Source organism: Sinocyclocheilus grahami, unplaced genomic scaffold (genome assembly GCF_001515645.1).
Source record: "Sinocyclocheilus grahami isolate Dianchi unplaced genomic scaffold, SAMN03320097.WGS_v1.1 scaffold280.1, whole genome shotgun sequence".
NCBI lineage: Eukaryota > Metazoa > Chordata > Actinopteri > Cypriniformes > Cyprinidae > Sinocyclocheilus > Sinocyclocheilus grahami.
In genome coordinates this window covers 1,621,584-1,637,931 of record NW_015505459.1, presented here as the reverse complement: position 1 = coordinate 1,637,931, position 16,348 = coordinate 1,621,584, and the positions used below count along the sequence as shown (strand labels likewise).

Here is a 16,348-nt window from a genome sequence, read left to right as displayed (position 1 = left end):
GTATTGAATGGTCTCTCAATACTTTATTATTATTATTATTATTTATACAACATTAGCCGATTTCTGTATTAATATTTAGATTTTACTTGGTAACAATCAACATACTACAGTTAGGATAATAAAGTATATTGTTTGGCTCAAGAAATATTAAATCTGATTGTTATTATTAGTAGTCGAAGTTGTAGTATTGAACGGTCTCTCAATACTTTATTATTATTATTATTATTATTAAATACCCATATATAAGCCATATATTAATATATAACCATACATATGGTAATATATTCACATATTATTGTTGTTGTTGTTGAACAGTGCCAGATTTCTTTAGTAATATTTGTGTATATTATTTGATATTATTATTATTGACCATATATGACCATTATATGACCATATATAAGCCATATGTTAATATATAACCATACATAGGATAATAAATTATATTATTTGTGAAAAATTATTATTATTGTTGTTGTTGTTGTTGTTATTGTTATTATTGACCATATTTATGTATTAATATTTTGTATGTTTGTTTGCAACCATCAACAACAGCCTACAATTAGGCTAATGAACTGTGTGATTTGGTCCAAGAATTGTTTATTATTATTATTGTTCTTGATATTATTAATAATAATAATAATCCAAATGATATTATAGTTATGACTAGTATTATTTTTCAAATAGGAATAATAATAGTAATAATCAGAATAAAAAATACAATTGTACAAAAAAGTACAAAGTTGGCAAGTAATATAGTTCTTTAGCTTAACTTAAGTTGTTTACTGTAGCCAAGCTATCTGTTGTTTTAAATGTGTTTCTTAAATATCTTACCTTAAATATCATAAATGCTTCATTTTTCACAGTAGTTTGCAGTAGCATCTGAAGGGAGAGTTATTGTGTGCTGTGGTCTGGCTGTGTTACTCACTCTAGAGTTATGGCTGAGCTTTTATGCCAAAGTACAAACAGCATGAGGCTCCTCCTGCTTTGCGCCATGTCCATTTTTCTCGTTTAGACCTCATTTCTCAGCCCCCCGTGGTGTCCTGTCTCAAACGGCCATGAGAGGCTTTGCCGCAGAGCTTTGTGTGATGAGGTGATCTTGGCCCGTTCACCTCAAGCCCACTGGGCTGGGCAGTTACACCGCGGCACGGCGCCAGAAAGCCTTTAAAGTAGTGGACGATAGGTGACCAGGGCCGAGAGCCAGAGAGAACAGGGAGGAAGTAGAGCTCGTTTGTCCAGCTTGAGGTTTACAAGACCACTGTATCTGACAGCTCATTGGCTGGATTAGGAGGCCACAAACTTCTGACAGCTTATTGGCTTAAGAGGCGTTCTCCAAATGGCTCCTATTCGTCTCAGTTCTTGCAATGGCAACGCACATACAAAACTCTTTTGTGAAGGAAAAGTTTGGAGTTTCATAAGGTTTTTTTTCTCTCTTATGCTCACAAGGCTGCATTTATTTGATCAAATTACAATACAATAAAGTAATATTGTGAAATATTATTACAATTTAAAAGAAACGTTTTCTGTTTGAACGTATTTTAAAATGTAAGTTATTCCTGTGATGCAAATTCATCATTGCTCCAGTCTTCAGTGTCATATGATCTTTCAGAAATCATTCTAATATGCTGCTTTGCTGCTCAAGAAATATTTCTGATTATTAGCCATGTTGGAAACAGTTTTGCTGCATCATTTTTATTTGATTTGATTTTTAAATCATTTTTGGTAATTATACAATACAATACAAAAATACAAAAAATAACCTTCGCTAAATAAAAGTTTAGATCCAGTAATGTTTTTAAAATAACATTCATCAAAATATCTTAATTTGTATTCTGCAGAAGAAAGTAAGTCATGCAGATTCAAAGCAACATGAGGGAGACTAAATGAAGACAGAGTTTTCATTTTTGGTTGAACTATCCTTCTAATTATGAACAGTAACCAGCAAACACTACTAACGAAGCCACAGTGTGTCGGAACATTGCGTTATTCTTTTAATCACCTTCATTGTTAGTGACCTGCTGAGGTAAAATGAGAGAGGTGTCCGTGCCCTAATGACACTTTTAGAACATTATTGTTTTTCCATTTATTCTTTTTAAATAGTTGAGGTAATTATAAGGTTGTGCTTCTCAGGGAAGCGCAGTAAAGAGATGAAGAGGAAGGTGCCATCCAGTGACATCTCTGTTAATTTGGTGTAATCTTTGGCACAGATGTCCTCCATAAGCACGGCAGGCGGCGGGCTCAGGCCCGTCTCCAAATCAGTCCATTAACACCAAGCCCACTGCGTCATCTCTGTCCATCAATCTGCACGCATTTTCCAAATTTTCCAAATGAGACCCTTCATTCCCAAAGCCCTTCAATTACCAATAGCCCATATGTAACAGATCAGAGCCCGTATTTTCCGTGTATCTATTAGTGGGGGATATTAGAGCGGAATTGAGCAGAAATGGAATGATTAGAATTGAATGAGCAGACCTCATCATATCTGAATGCGATGATTGCTCTGGAGCTGTCTTATCTGCTTCAGTTTTATTTAGTCACCGTGTGGAAGGTGGAAGGACTCATTTGCACATCCTTGTCATCAGGATAATGTAGCTATGGTCTCAAACTCAAGCTTGCATCAAAATGATTTCCCCTAAATGATTCCATTGGGTTGAGTAACATTTTCTTTTCAGTGTCTGATAAAAAAAATATAACTTGTTAATTTATATATAAGTGAGCTTTCTTGCTGCATGGTTCACCCAACAATTAAAATTCTTTCATCATCTATTCACCATAATGTCGTTCCAAACCTCGGTGAATTTCTTTTTACCGTGGAACACAAAAGAATATATATTTTGAAAAACGTTGGTTAACAAACTGCTTCGTTTCTCTTTGATTTTGACATTGTTTTGATGTTGTTGTTTTCATATAACGGAAGTTAATGAGAACCAAAACTGTTTGGTTACAAACATTCTTCAAAATATCTTCTTTTATGTGCCGCAGAAGAAATAAAGTCATATTTTTGGTAATTAAAATAAGATCAAATATAAATATTATATGAAAAACTTAAACTTAAAAGAGCTTAAATTAGAAACGGAGATAAGTTGAAGTAAAATGACTAAAACTGAAACGGAAATAAAAATAAATGAAAGCTATATAGAAATATAAAAAACTAATAAAACTCAGGAAAGCACATACAATTAAAATTAAAATAATATGCAAATAAAGCCTAATTCAAAGTAATGCATGCGTTTAATAGTATATAAAATACTAAAATAACACTGTACTCTAATACAGATGAAATGGCATGCAAAAATATTGAGTAAAATTATAATAATTAACCTTTTATTGATGCTTTTTAGTCACTGTTGAAAGAAATATATTTATTTTAGACCACCAGAAAACAAATTTTTTTAAAAAGTAACCTCCCTGCTGAAAAAAACAGCTAAAACCAGCATATGCTGATTGGCTGGTTTCAGCTGGTCAAGCTGGTGTTCATCTGGTTTTGCCTGGTTGGTCAGCTGGTCTCCCTCTAAAACAAGCCTGCTAAACCAGCTATGACCAGACGGAAAGATCAGCTAAAACCAGCCTACCAGCTTTTCTTCTTTTTTTTTGATGTTGAAATATTTAGTGGATTCACCAAAGTTTGTTGGATTGAGTCTATGAAGTTTGTTTTGTTTGAGGCTCTTTTTGAGTTTTGTTGGAGGTGCGAGGGCTTGGATTTGCCACAGCACTGTCATTTCAGATAAAGGACCATGAGGTTTGGTTCATCTTTGGCCCAGCACTGGCCAAATGTTGTCCAGTGTTGGCTCAGATGCAGGTGAGGGGTGCCGACAAGCCCTCTCTCTCCAGCTTCAGCGGGACACCACACAGAACTCGCCAAATCTGTCACCGCGCTCCAAACACACATGTTCTGAGAGCAGCTGATGGGGCCATGTGTGACCGCAGACACAGACCAACAGCCTGCTCCTGTTTTACAATTCACACAACATCACAAGAATCAAACCCATTGTTAATATTTACACGTTTGTTGTCCCAACAAAAATTATAACATGTCCTGGAGGTAAATGTCATGGATTTTTTTACAAAATGAAAGGGATTTAGCAAAATAATAATAGGATGGAAATTGAAATTGAGACCTAGTAAAAACCTACATTCATTTATACGTTTAATCTAAACAATATTTCCAAGAAAAGGAGAGGGGGTATTATTATTCTTTTGTAATAATAATAAACTTAATTGTGTTAAAAGAAAACGAATAATGATTATCATCTTTTAAAATGTATAAAACTTAATCTAATATATTAATAAATTAAAATGTATATGATTTTACTCATTTTTATATAGTTTCACTAGATTATGTTTAGATAATTTTACTTAAAATACAATTGAAAATAGTTTTATTTGGACTACCGTTCAAAAAGTTTGGGGTTGGTGAGATTTTTTTATTGTAGTTTTTAAGAGAAGGGAAGTCTCTTATGCTCACCAAGGGTGCATTTATTTAATCAAAAATACTGTAAACACAATTTAAAATAACTGTTTTATATTTTAATATATATTATAAAATGTTATTTACTTCTGTGATGCAAAGCTGAATGGAGCATCATTACTCCAGTCTTCAGTGTCACATGATCCTTCAGAAATCATTCTAATATGCTGCTTTGGTTGTTATTATAAATATTGAAAGCAATTGTGCTGTTTCATATTTCTGTGGAAACGGATACTTTTTCATGATTATCTAATAAATAAAAATGCATTTTATTTGTAAAATTATAAATGTCTTTACTGTCACTTTTGATCCATTTCATTTACCCTTGCTGAATAAAAATTAATTTCTTATTCACCCCAAGCATCTGAACAGTAGTTTATGAGTATTAATTTCCGTGTGTATGCGTCAAAGCACACCAGAATTGATCCTTTCATGTTTTGCATAAGGCTTCAGTTCACAACAAGCCTTGGATAAGATTTGTTGTCTTGTTGTTGCTAAAAGCTGAAATCTGGACAGATAAGAGGATCCAAGTTTCCTCAACAGTCCATCTGACCTCCCACTGCTTGGAAGTGGAGGAGAGAGCGAGACAAGCTGCTCTGGAACACATGGTGAACACCTGCAGACCAGAACACACACACACACACACCATCGGGCTGTACACTTGCCCATCCTGGCAGTTAATTTTACAGCTTCCTTCTGTGTCTGACTGATCTATGATTTCCTTTTTGTTTCATGTGCATCAAGCTATAATATTTTGCTTTTAAAAGGAAGAATTCACCCAAAAATAAAACTGTCATCATCTATTCATCCTCATATCTTTTCAAAGAGGTTTTTCTTTCTTTCATGAAACTCAGATGTTTTTCATATTTTTTCATACATTGAAAGCATATAGTGACCAAAAGCATCACGAAAAGGCAAAAAGCAGTCCATATATGTGTTGTATTGTTATATGTATAATGCTTATGTGCTATATAATAGCCGTATGCAAATGTGGTGAGCTCGTTGAGTTGAGTTTTTATCAATCTGATGTGAGTGGCTGTGGAGACGCTCTCTAATGAGATGCAGCAGAGGCAGATTGGTCGATTAGTCTGTCAGCTCCAGAAAAACGAATGGTCTTGTTGTGACATGTCACTTTGGCTTCGGGGAAACAGTGTGTGTGTGCTTGTGAAAATGTGTCAGACTGTGAGTGTGTGTGTGTGTGTTTGAGGTGTGGATTGGATCAGTGATGTGTCTTGACCCTCTTGCTGCTCTGTGTCTACCCAGCATCCCCGGCTCAGCGGTGTGTGCGTTTGACATGCAGCAGCTGGCACGTGTGTTTGAGGGCAGATTCAAAGAGCAGAAATCACCAGAATCCATATGGACACCTGTACCTGATGAACTAGTACCTAAACCCAGGTATCTATCTATCCATCTATCCATCCATCCATCCATCATTCTATCCATCTATCCATCCATCCATCCATCTACAGTGGGGAAAAAAAGTATTTAGTCAGCCACCAATTGTGCAAGTTCTCCCACTTAAAAAGATGAGAGAGGCCTGTAATTTTCATCATAGGTATACCTCAACTATGAGAGACAAAATTAGAAGACTATCCATCTATCTATCATTCTATTCATCTATCCATCATTCTATCTATCATTCTATTCATCTATCCATTGTTTTGTCATAGAATCTGTCATTCTATTCATCCATCCATTTATCTATATCGATCCATCGGTCTATTCATCCATCCATCCATACAGTGTTCCATTAATCCATCCATTCATTGATTTACTGTTCAATTCATTCATCATCCATCCATACATCCATCATTCTATTCATCCATCCATCCATCGTTCTATTCTTCCATCCATTCATCGATTTATTTTTCTATTCATCCATCCATCCATCAGTCTATTCATCCATCCACTCATCTATCTATTGACTTATCGTTCCATTCATCCATCCATGATTCTATCTGTCATTCTATTCATCCCTTCATCCATCTATCTATCAATCTCTCTGTCTATCCATCCATTAATCTATCTATCGATCTAACGTTCTATTCATCCATCCATCTATCGTTCCATACATCCATTCATCCATTGTTCTATCTTTCATTCTATTCATCCATCTATCAATCTGTCATTCGGTCATTCCATCCATCCATCCATCATTCTATCTATCATTCTATTCATCCATCCATTCATTCATCCATCGGTCTATTCATCCATCCACTCATCTATCTATTGACTTATTGTTCCATTCATCCGTCCGTCATTCTATCTGTCATTCTATTTATCCATCCATCTATCTATCAATCTATCTCTCTATCTATCCATCCATTTATCTATCTATCGATCTATCGTTCTATTCATCCATCCATCTATCCATCTTTCTATCTTTCATTCTATTCATCCATCTATCAGTCTGTCAATCGGTCATTCCATCCATCTATCCATCCATCATTCTATCTATCATTCTATTCATCCATCCATTCATATATCTACTGATCATCCATCCATCCACATCTATTGATCATTCGTCCATCCATCCATTCCTCTATCTTTTGTTCTATCATTCCATCCATCCATTTGTCATTCTATGTCATTCTATTTATCCATCAGTCTGTCTGTGTATGTATGTATCTATCTATCTATGTATCTATCTATCTATCTATGGACCTTTCGTTCTAGTCATCCATCCATTCATCTATCCATCCATCTTTCTATTCATCCATCCATTCATCTATTGATCTATCATTCCATCTATGGATCCATCCATCATTCTATCTGTCATTCTGTTCATCCATCCATCTATCTATCTGTCTCTGGATATTTATATCATGAATATGGTTCTTTTATTTTCTTTTACTTTCCTAGGCCTGGAGGATGTGCTGTCCAGGGTTCGAGATTCAGCTCCTCCAACACCCTTCCCGACGAAGTGCTGAATTTCATCAAAACTCATCCTCTGATGGATGAAGCGGTTCCTTTGCTTGGACACAGACCATGGATAGTCAAGACTATGGTCCGGTAAGATGAGTACACTACTCAACACAGGCATTGTGGGAAAATATCAGTAAACCCCAAGATGCTTGTTATATGAAGTGTGCTGCAGAGAGTTGAAAAGGTGAAACGTCATTCTCAAGGTCTACTAAAAGCCGTGCTGCTTAAACTGGCTGAGATATCAGCAATCAAAGTCCGAGCTCTGCTGTAGTGTGGTTAGTGTTAGCAGCACCTACACTCAAAGGACATCATTCTGTGAGCATTCCTATTAAGAGCGTTCCTATAGTGTCTCTCAAGGTTAGTGGGGAAAAAAACCCTTAGTTAAAATATAAATCTGAACTCCAGAAGTGCTTCTGCAGAGAATAAATTGCCTGAGGCCTTCAGGCTCAAAGCAAAGCTTCTCTGCAAGGAGGAAAATGTAGCTATAAATCATCTCGCTTTTAAAAATTTGATTGAAATGGCCACTGGGTTGCTTCAAGATAACTAGAGGTAAATTGACACGAAGGAGAGTGGTACTCTGGTGTTCATTTGATTCATTCAATAGCAGACCATTTTGCCTGAATGTTAATCTTGAATAAACGTTAGTGAATTACTCCTCATAAAGATTTCACTGACTTGAAAAATGGTCAGCTCAGGGTTTTTTTTTTACGATTACAACAAAGTAAAAGTACACAGAAAATAAAAACTATTGTGAGCCGTCAGAGACGCTGGTGAAACTCCTCTGTGTTTGCTGACTTTAATCCAAATAAGCCTTTTTACACCTAATCTTCTTAAGTCTTAACAGAGAGAGTATTTACAAATCTTATCTCTTACATCCCTTTTTAATTATTTCATAAGCTGTATTAAGAATAATACACCAAGAATGGTTTAAAACAGATAGCGGCAGCACTAAAATCTGATTTATGTTTGAAACTATTAAATGACAAAATGTGACCATCAGCTGAATTCAACGGATCAAAATGAACCCTATTTACTTTCTTAATGTTTCAGTGCACAGTTCATCAGTGAGTGCTATTCTAAAGAAAATATCTCTTTGCAAGGTTTATTCAAATTGTAATAACTTGGTTTACCTCTGAAAGGATTGTTTTATTCATCAGAATTGTAAATAGGCCATGTGAGTGGGGAAAAGAATACAGTGTTACATTGTTTTTTCTTATTCAATATTCTGTTTCTCTTGGAAATATATCACATTATGGTTGCAAAATGGCTTGCAAATGCAGTTTCGTGTTGATTTTAAAGCCCCATTTTATTTGGCTACTGTAAACATGTAGCATGATGAAATAGATTCTTGGCTGAAACGTTCTCTTTTATTGTCTTTCATCATATTGATGTTGCAACTGTTTTATAAAAGCAATACGCTTCTGTAATGGTGTGCATATTGTTTGATTTCCCTCACTTTTAAGGTACCAGTTGAACACTATGGTGGTGGACACTGAGGCAGGCCCACATCGCAATCGGACTGTGGTGTTCCTCGGATCCACCAGGGGAACCGTTCTCAAGTTCCTCATCACACCCAGCCCGGAGAACCCATACTCCAACACCAATACCTTTCTGGAAGAGCTGGAGGGCTACAACCCAGAAAGGTGAAGGGATTTTTTTGTTTGAACCACACAATACAGGCAAAACCATACAGTTTTTATCTATATTCTTAGGGTTTCTGAAGAGGGGTTGGTTTTTATATAATTTGCCTGATAAATATTAAACCAACTCAAGTCACCATTATTTACATAGTGCTTTATATATCAGATTGTTTCAAAGCAGCTTTACTGAGAATATTTTATATGGGAAAAAATGATTCAAAAATGCAAACAGAGATCAATTCTTCTGTAAAGCAGGTCTAAAAGAAAAAAAACAGTAGCTGAAGCCAGTTCAGTGTTGATTCAGTTCCGTTCAATAACTGTGTAAAGATCAAAAACTGTAAATGTAAAGCGGCACTATAGAACACAACAAAGTCATCATCAGCTCAGTTCAGTTCTTATCCAATAGTGTTAGCCAATTTAATAATGCTGTAAATGTTAAATATGGTGGTGATTTTATTTCTAATTGTTGATAGTGTTTTCTGATTTATGGAGTGATAAAAGGAGATATCCTGCAAAAACCTTTCATTCTGATATGTCAACAAAATGAATTTTGAACTTTGCTTTATCCAATGTTCATATTTCAGTTCTGGAATTATATGCAAATTAGTGCATATTTAATTAGACATTGCCTCATTTGCAGATTTAAAGATAACTTTTCAGAAAAATTGTATTGCGAAACAATTTCCTTAATTAAGAATATGACAACCCAAGAGAGAGCTATCTATGCTGCCTCCAAAAAGATAAAAGCATCTTAGTAGACAAAATGTTACATTGGTTTTGGACATGCATTGATGACTCCCTGCTTTCTCATAAGGTCCACTCTTAAAAATAAAGGTGCTTCACGATGCCATAGAAGAAAATTTTTGTCTAAATGGTTCCATAAAGTACCTTTAACATCTGAAGAACCTTTCTGTTTCACAAAAGGTTCTTTGTGGCGAAAGAAGGTTCTTCAGATTACAAAAAGGTAAGAAAGAGATGGTTCTTTAAAGAACCTTTGACCGAATGGTTCTTCTATGGCATCGCTTGAAGAACCTTTTGAAGCACCTTTATTTTTAAGAGTGTAGCTTGTTGCAGGATTCGGACACAGAGTATGTCTTTGAAAAGTCAGGAGCGGAGATCAAGTTGTTTTTGTCCTTAGCATCCTTTAATCGGTTTCCAGACTTCATTTATCTCCAAAAATCCTTTTTTATTTCCCACAGTTGTTAACTGTTGTTGATGTTTAGCCTTGTATTAAAACTTTTAGCACTGTCAAAGAGTAAAAGATATTCCGTATCAGATGCAACTGAAGAAATAAATCCATGCTTTTTATCCACAAACAAACAAACAAACACACAACGCCTCTGAAAATGTCCTCAAAAGGAAGAAAAACGATTCAACGGGGTTTCTGATTATTTTGTGTGTGTGTGTGTGTGTGTGCGTGTGTGTGTGTGTGTGCGCGTGTGAGCGTGTGGCGCTCTGATGGATGAAAACATGGCTGGGGTTTTGAAGATGAAAGGCAATACCTGTCTGGAGGAAGAACGGTTAGGTTCAGAGAGATGCATGCTGGGAGATGAAGGCGAGTTGTGTGGCGGTTGAGATAAGGTTCTCAGCAGGACACAGCGCTCGCTGAGAAACACACACACACCTGAAACAAAGAGATCACTGTGTCTGCTTGACCTTCTGTCTTGCCTCAGGTGTTCTCTGGATGCCATCCAAAACTCTCACACAACTTCCTCTAATATGTCTCATTTGTCTTCCAGCTATTTATCAGTGTTTAGATTACATGTCTGATATCTGTAGAGCTACTGTTGGGGAGTTTCTCTGAGACACCGGTGTTGTCATAGAGATGTTGCGGTAATTTAATGCCTTATTAGCAGCTTGACAGTTAATGTGTGTTGGAAACATACCAAACTGTGTTTTTTGGGCTGTTTGCCACTTTTTTATAGCCACAGACAGTAGAAAGAGAAAAGGAGATTACTGAAGAGAAAGAGTGAGGAAATTGGATCGAGAACAAGGCTGGACGAAATTCAGAATTTATGAAATTGTTCACAAGTTGGAAAGTTGGCAACACCCCTCAGGAAGTTAAAGTTAAATGACAGGATGTGGAATTTACTCAATTACAAGTCAGAAATTGAATGGGTAGTGCATTCTGGAGAAATTAAGTCTTGGTCCGTAAATTAGCTGTTCATTATTTATTTATGTTTTATTGTTTATTATACTTTTATTCAGCAATTATTTACATTAAATTGATTTAAAGTGACAGCAAAGACATTTACATTGTTTCGCAGAAATTCTGTTTCAAAGAAATGCTGTTCTGATCATCAAACATTATCAACACTGATAATAATCAAATCATAAATAAATGTTTCTTGAGCAGCAAATCAGCATATTTGAATGGTTTCTGAAGGATAATGTGACACTGAAGACTGGAGTAATGATGCTGAAAATACAGCTTTGAATCACAGGAATAAATTACAAATTTTAAAATGAGTTATTTTACTGTAAATTGTAATAATATATCACAATATTGCTGTTTTTACTGTATTTTTCAGCAAATAAACGCAGCCTATGTGAGCATTAAAGACTACTTTCATTCATTCGTAAAAAAAAAACTACCTAAACATAATCTAGTAAAATTATATACAAAATAGTTAAAATAATCTAAATCAAAAAATTTTAATTATATACCATTTTATACATTTTTAAAATGGAAATCATATTGGTTAACTTTCTTCATCACAATATCACAATTAAATATAAAAGGGTGAATTTTGAATAACTCACTACTTTGGTTTGAGTGGATGTTTAAAATGTATTTTTTTTTTAATTCCTCCTTCCTTTTCTTGGGAATATTGTTTTAATTCTATAATTTTGTCCTCAGTTTCATTTTCCAATTTCCATCCTATTAGTCTTTTGGAAAATCTCTTTAGGTTTTCACTCTCTTTGACACCATTTTGCTACTGTACCTGTAAGACTATGTAAATGACATATAATGCATGTTCTATACATAAATAACCTCTGTAGTGATTGGCTAACCTCTTCGCATGTGAAATGAGGTAGAATGTCTCCGCCCCGCTGCTGAGTGCGGGTGGTCACACTGTATGTGTTCATGACTCATGGAGACGCTGATGTGAAGCTGTTGGGTTTTAATGAGTGTGTGTATCCGTGTTCTAGGAAATGTTTGGTTGTAAAAGTGCACAAGGGCTTGAACTGATGACTTCAATGTGTGTGTGTGTGTGTGTGTGTGTGTAGGTGCGGTGATGACTCTGTGCAGGCGAGGCAGCCTCTCTCTCTGACCCTGGACAAACCCAGTCACACACTCCTGCTGGCCTTCCACTCCTGCGTGGTGCGAGTGCCTGTCGCACGCTGCCAACTGCACTCCAGATGCATGAAGTAAGAACACACACACACACACACCTTCAGTCTGTAAACTGATTAAACACACTCTCATTCACACACGCTCTCGTTTTCCATCTTAAAGTAAATTGTGCCACCCAAACGCACACTGCTTCATCAGCGGCTTTGAAATTACTGTGACCCAGCTTTTACAATTTCCTTCAGATACACACACACACACACACACACACACACACACACACTCCTTCTGGCCCGTCTCCCGTATGGCACATTTGAAACGGTCTCTTCTTGTGAAGCAGTAAAGTTCTGGTGTAATTCAGCCGTGATTAATGGAAGAGGCTTTGATTGAGTCTGCTGACATTCTCTCTCGTCTTGCGGGATGCGGTACAGTACCATCTGCACCAGTTCAAGTCTCTCCAATCCACTTTGTACATCTGCAGCACCATGTGCTGCTCAAATGACTCTTGCACCAGCAGCCCGTGTTGCTATGGGTGGTACACGCATGGAAACAATGTGCAGGATTTACTTGTTCGCTCAGAAATTGCTACACTAGAAAAAATTGATTAAATTCTACAAATAATTACAGTACAGAGAAACCACAAGTAACACATTGAATTTAACATGAAAATTTGAAGTAGAAAGACTGAAGTATTTTCTTGTAAAATATTCTCAAATAATCTTTTTTTATTTGCAACTTCAAAAAAAATCATTTCTGTCAGTACCACTATCGTCAAATATATTTGACAGTTAGCATACAGTGTGGATTGGTGGTATGGTTCTGTTCTGGGCAAGAACTCCCTGAGCATCCATGCAGCCTAGCATGGATGAGAGCAAGGAGAGCAGCAATAACCCCCCAGGGTAAACAGAACAGAACCAACATAAATGTATTGCAGATATGGTTAAAGTTCTATAATTTTATGTACACATTTTAGAATTAGTCTGATTCAAGGAGAATCAGAAGGCTGAATCCTGACTGACAGAGGAGGAGTTGGGGATGGAGGAGGGTAATTAGCTATTGAGCAATGCGAATGCTTAGATAGGTGTCGTATTTCCATAGGTAGATGGGGATAAGCTGAGAGTCAACTGGTACGAGCTTGACTAACGTGACCTGCCAGAACTAACGCTACGCTAGATTTTTTTACACTGTACACAACTTTAAAGCCTTCTTTTGCTCCATGCACAAGCTCACATAGATGCTAAAGAAAGAATACAGTACTAAACGTAAATGCATTGTTTTAAATAATATAAATTTAAATGGCAAATTGTAATTGTGAAATGGTAATTATGTATAAGGCTATTGAAAAATTTTATTCTATTTATTGCTGTTTGGAATCTGCCCACTTTAAAATTTACATTTTTATAAGCAGTAAAAGCATTATATTTCAATTTGAATACATGCCAAATTTAGGTAAAAATTCTATTTAATTTACTATTTATTTTATGTGTTATTTTGGTATTCCTATGAAAAATACATTACAATACATTTATATATATATATATATATATATAATGTAATTTTATGTATATAATTTTATGTTTCTAGAGAAGTGACCTTGAATAGCTGGAGAGACAGATATGAAAAAATATGAGACTGCAGCTGAATGTCTGAGTCATGTCTGTCTCTCTCTCTGTTTCAGTCTCTATAAATCATAATTTCTGTTCTCCAGTTTTGTTTCCTGTATTCGTTATAGAGGAGGTTAGTATTGTCCTCTGTAATAACATTGACAAACATTGTGTGTGTGTGCGTGTGTGTGTGTGTGTGTGTGTGTGTGTGTGTGTGTGTGTGTGTGTGTGTGTGTGTAGAAACTGCATTGCGTCCAGAGATCCATACTGCGGCTGGACCAGAGGAAGTATCTGCTCACTCCTGAGGCCCGGCACCAGGTTAAATAGAAAACCAGAAACATACTCTACACAAATATAAATGCTTGCCGTTGCATGCATGCTGCCCTGTTGTATTTGACATGCCTCTAATCCTCAACTCAAGGGGGCAATAGAGTTACCCTCAAATTATTACGCAATTAAAGGTCACCAGATGTAAATGTTTTTACACAGGTTTCCAAAACACTCTGCACATCTGTCATTGGCCAATCAAACATATAGCCCCGCCCTCACACTCATGCCATTGCTTGTGTGTGAAGCAATGTGTTATGTGTTAACCCAAATAACTGTAATTTGGCTACATTCTGGCAAGGTTCTATTAACGTTTTGAACAAATGTTCTTCCAGTAACATTCATTCAAAGTTATGTGATCTTTAATAATAATAGTCTCAAAATGTTACCACAAAAACTTTACTTGTATATCATACATACTTACACATTTTTTTCTGAAATGTTTTAGTTCATCTACATTTTTAAATGTTACTACTTTGAAATTAACATACCCATAATGTTTGTAAACTGATCAAATGGAATGTTCCCTTAGCCAAGAAAAACATTTAAAATATATATTTTTAAACATTTTTAAAAACTGGACTTTTGAATGTTCAGATAACATTCAGAAATAACGTTCAGAGGACATTCAAACAATGTTTTCTTGACTTAATTGGAAAACAAATGTTCCAGTTAGAACATGTTGGATGGGAATGTTTTGGTAGTTCTACCGTGTTTGCATATTTCCATATTCCTACTATAATATAAAAAATATATACTGTTCACCTTTAAACCAGATGTATTATTATTCACGTATCTTGGTAAACATGACAGTTTAACTAACTTGCTCAGTAAAATTTCTCTCTGTCATATCAGCTATTGACCTGAAAACAAAAACAGCAGTCGAATGTGTTTTGAATTGTGTTCGGACACATTTCTAAATGCAATGACGCATGAAATTGAGTTTGCATAACTAGAAGTGCATGCATTCACGTATCTGCATAGAATGTGTGTCGTGTATCTAATCGGTGAATTTGCGGTTAATGTTCAAATCCGTTTTTCTCCTGGTTTGCAGATTACCTTTCGTGCAGGACGTTGAATATGGAAACACCTCACATCTCGGAGACTGCGACGGTGAGTTTGTGAACCTGTTTGGGATGTGACCTTTAGCTTCCCGCTCTACCTTCAGCACGTCTCTCCTTCCTCGAGAGAATCCTCTAGCAACTCTTCAACAATACAGAAAAGATCCAGTCTGGTCTGGTTCCAAAGTTTTGCTCAAGCAGACAAAGTCACGAGAAAGTCACAGGTTGCATCGGAAGAGATGGAGGAAGATAATGAGAGCGAAACAGAGTCTTTTCTTTTTAGAAATTAATTGATTTCTTTAAAGTACGATGTCTGGGTGTGAGTATACATTGTTAAAAAGACAAAAGATGGTTTATATTGTGTAACGAATCAGCTCATGAGGAAATATGAATAATTAATCATAACTAGTTATAATTAATTATGAATATTTAGATCCGCTGTAGATATTTAGCTGACCTCTCAGGGTCAACTGTCTTGTCAATTCTAAGAACGTTAATTTCCTGGTTAAGGGAAATAACTTTCTTACTGTACAATTCTACAAAAGCTTGTAGCATAAATCTGCATGATTAAGTGACTCCAGTTATGAGCAAACAATGAACAACGTCAAGTGTGATACAAGTAAGGTTTTATTAACTACATAAACACTTAAACTAGTCTAACATACTACATAAACACTTAAACTGGTCTAACACATACACACACACACACACACACACACTATTTGTATAGGAAAGGGTTAAAGCTTAACTCAGTACAGAGAAGAGACATAAGGAATTAAATTTATGGAACTATTTGCATATTCAGTCAGATCTACACCTGAGGGAAACGTCAGATTCTTAGTTCAAACACACCTTGGTAAAAAGGTGCAACTGATACTTAATATATCAATTAATAAGACTAAGTTTGATACTTGCAAGTCTCGTCTGTCTGAAAATAGATTCCTGATGCAATCTTAAGGCCAGTTTGAGTCAGAGAATCTTGGTGAAATGGAAAGGTCGAGGCCGAAGCCTGGCACGAGCTTAGGGTTTCC

General features: G+C 35.9%; 1 protein-coding gene across 1 annotated transcript in view; it reads left to right on the top strand.

Moving 5' to 3' along the window:
* Window positions 1-16,348, top strand: part of LOC107600229 (semaphorin-6B-like) — a 133,381-nt gene that overhangs the window by 108,952 nt on the left and 8,081 nt on the right. Inside the window, exons 11-16 of the mRNA XM_016292072.1 lie at window positions 5,729-5,860; window positions 7,328-7,477; window positions 8,854-9,033; window positions 12,262-12,402; window positions 14,170-14,247; window positions 15,311-15,369. Coding sequence (XP_016147558.1) covers window positions 5,729-5,860; window positions 7,328-7,477; window positions 8,854-9,033; window positions 12,262-12,402; window positions 14,170-14,247; window positions 15,311-15,369 — 740 coding nt within the window. The remainder of the gene's footprint in view (window positions 1-5,728; window positions 5,861-7,327; window positions 7,478-8,853; window positions 9,034-12,261; window positions 12,403-14,169; window positions 14,248-15,310; window positions 15,370-16,348) is intronic.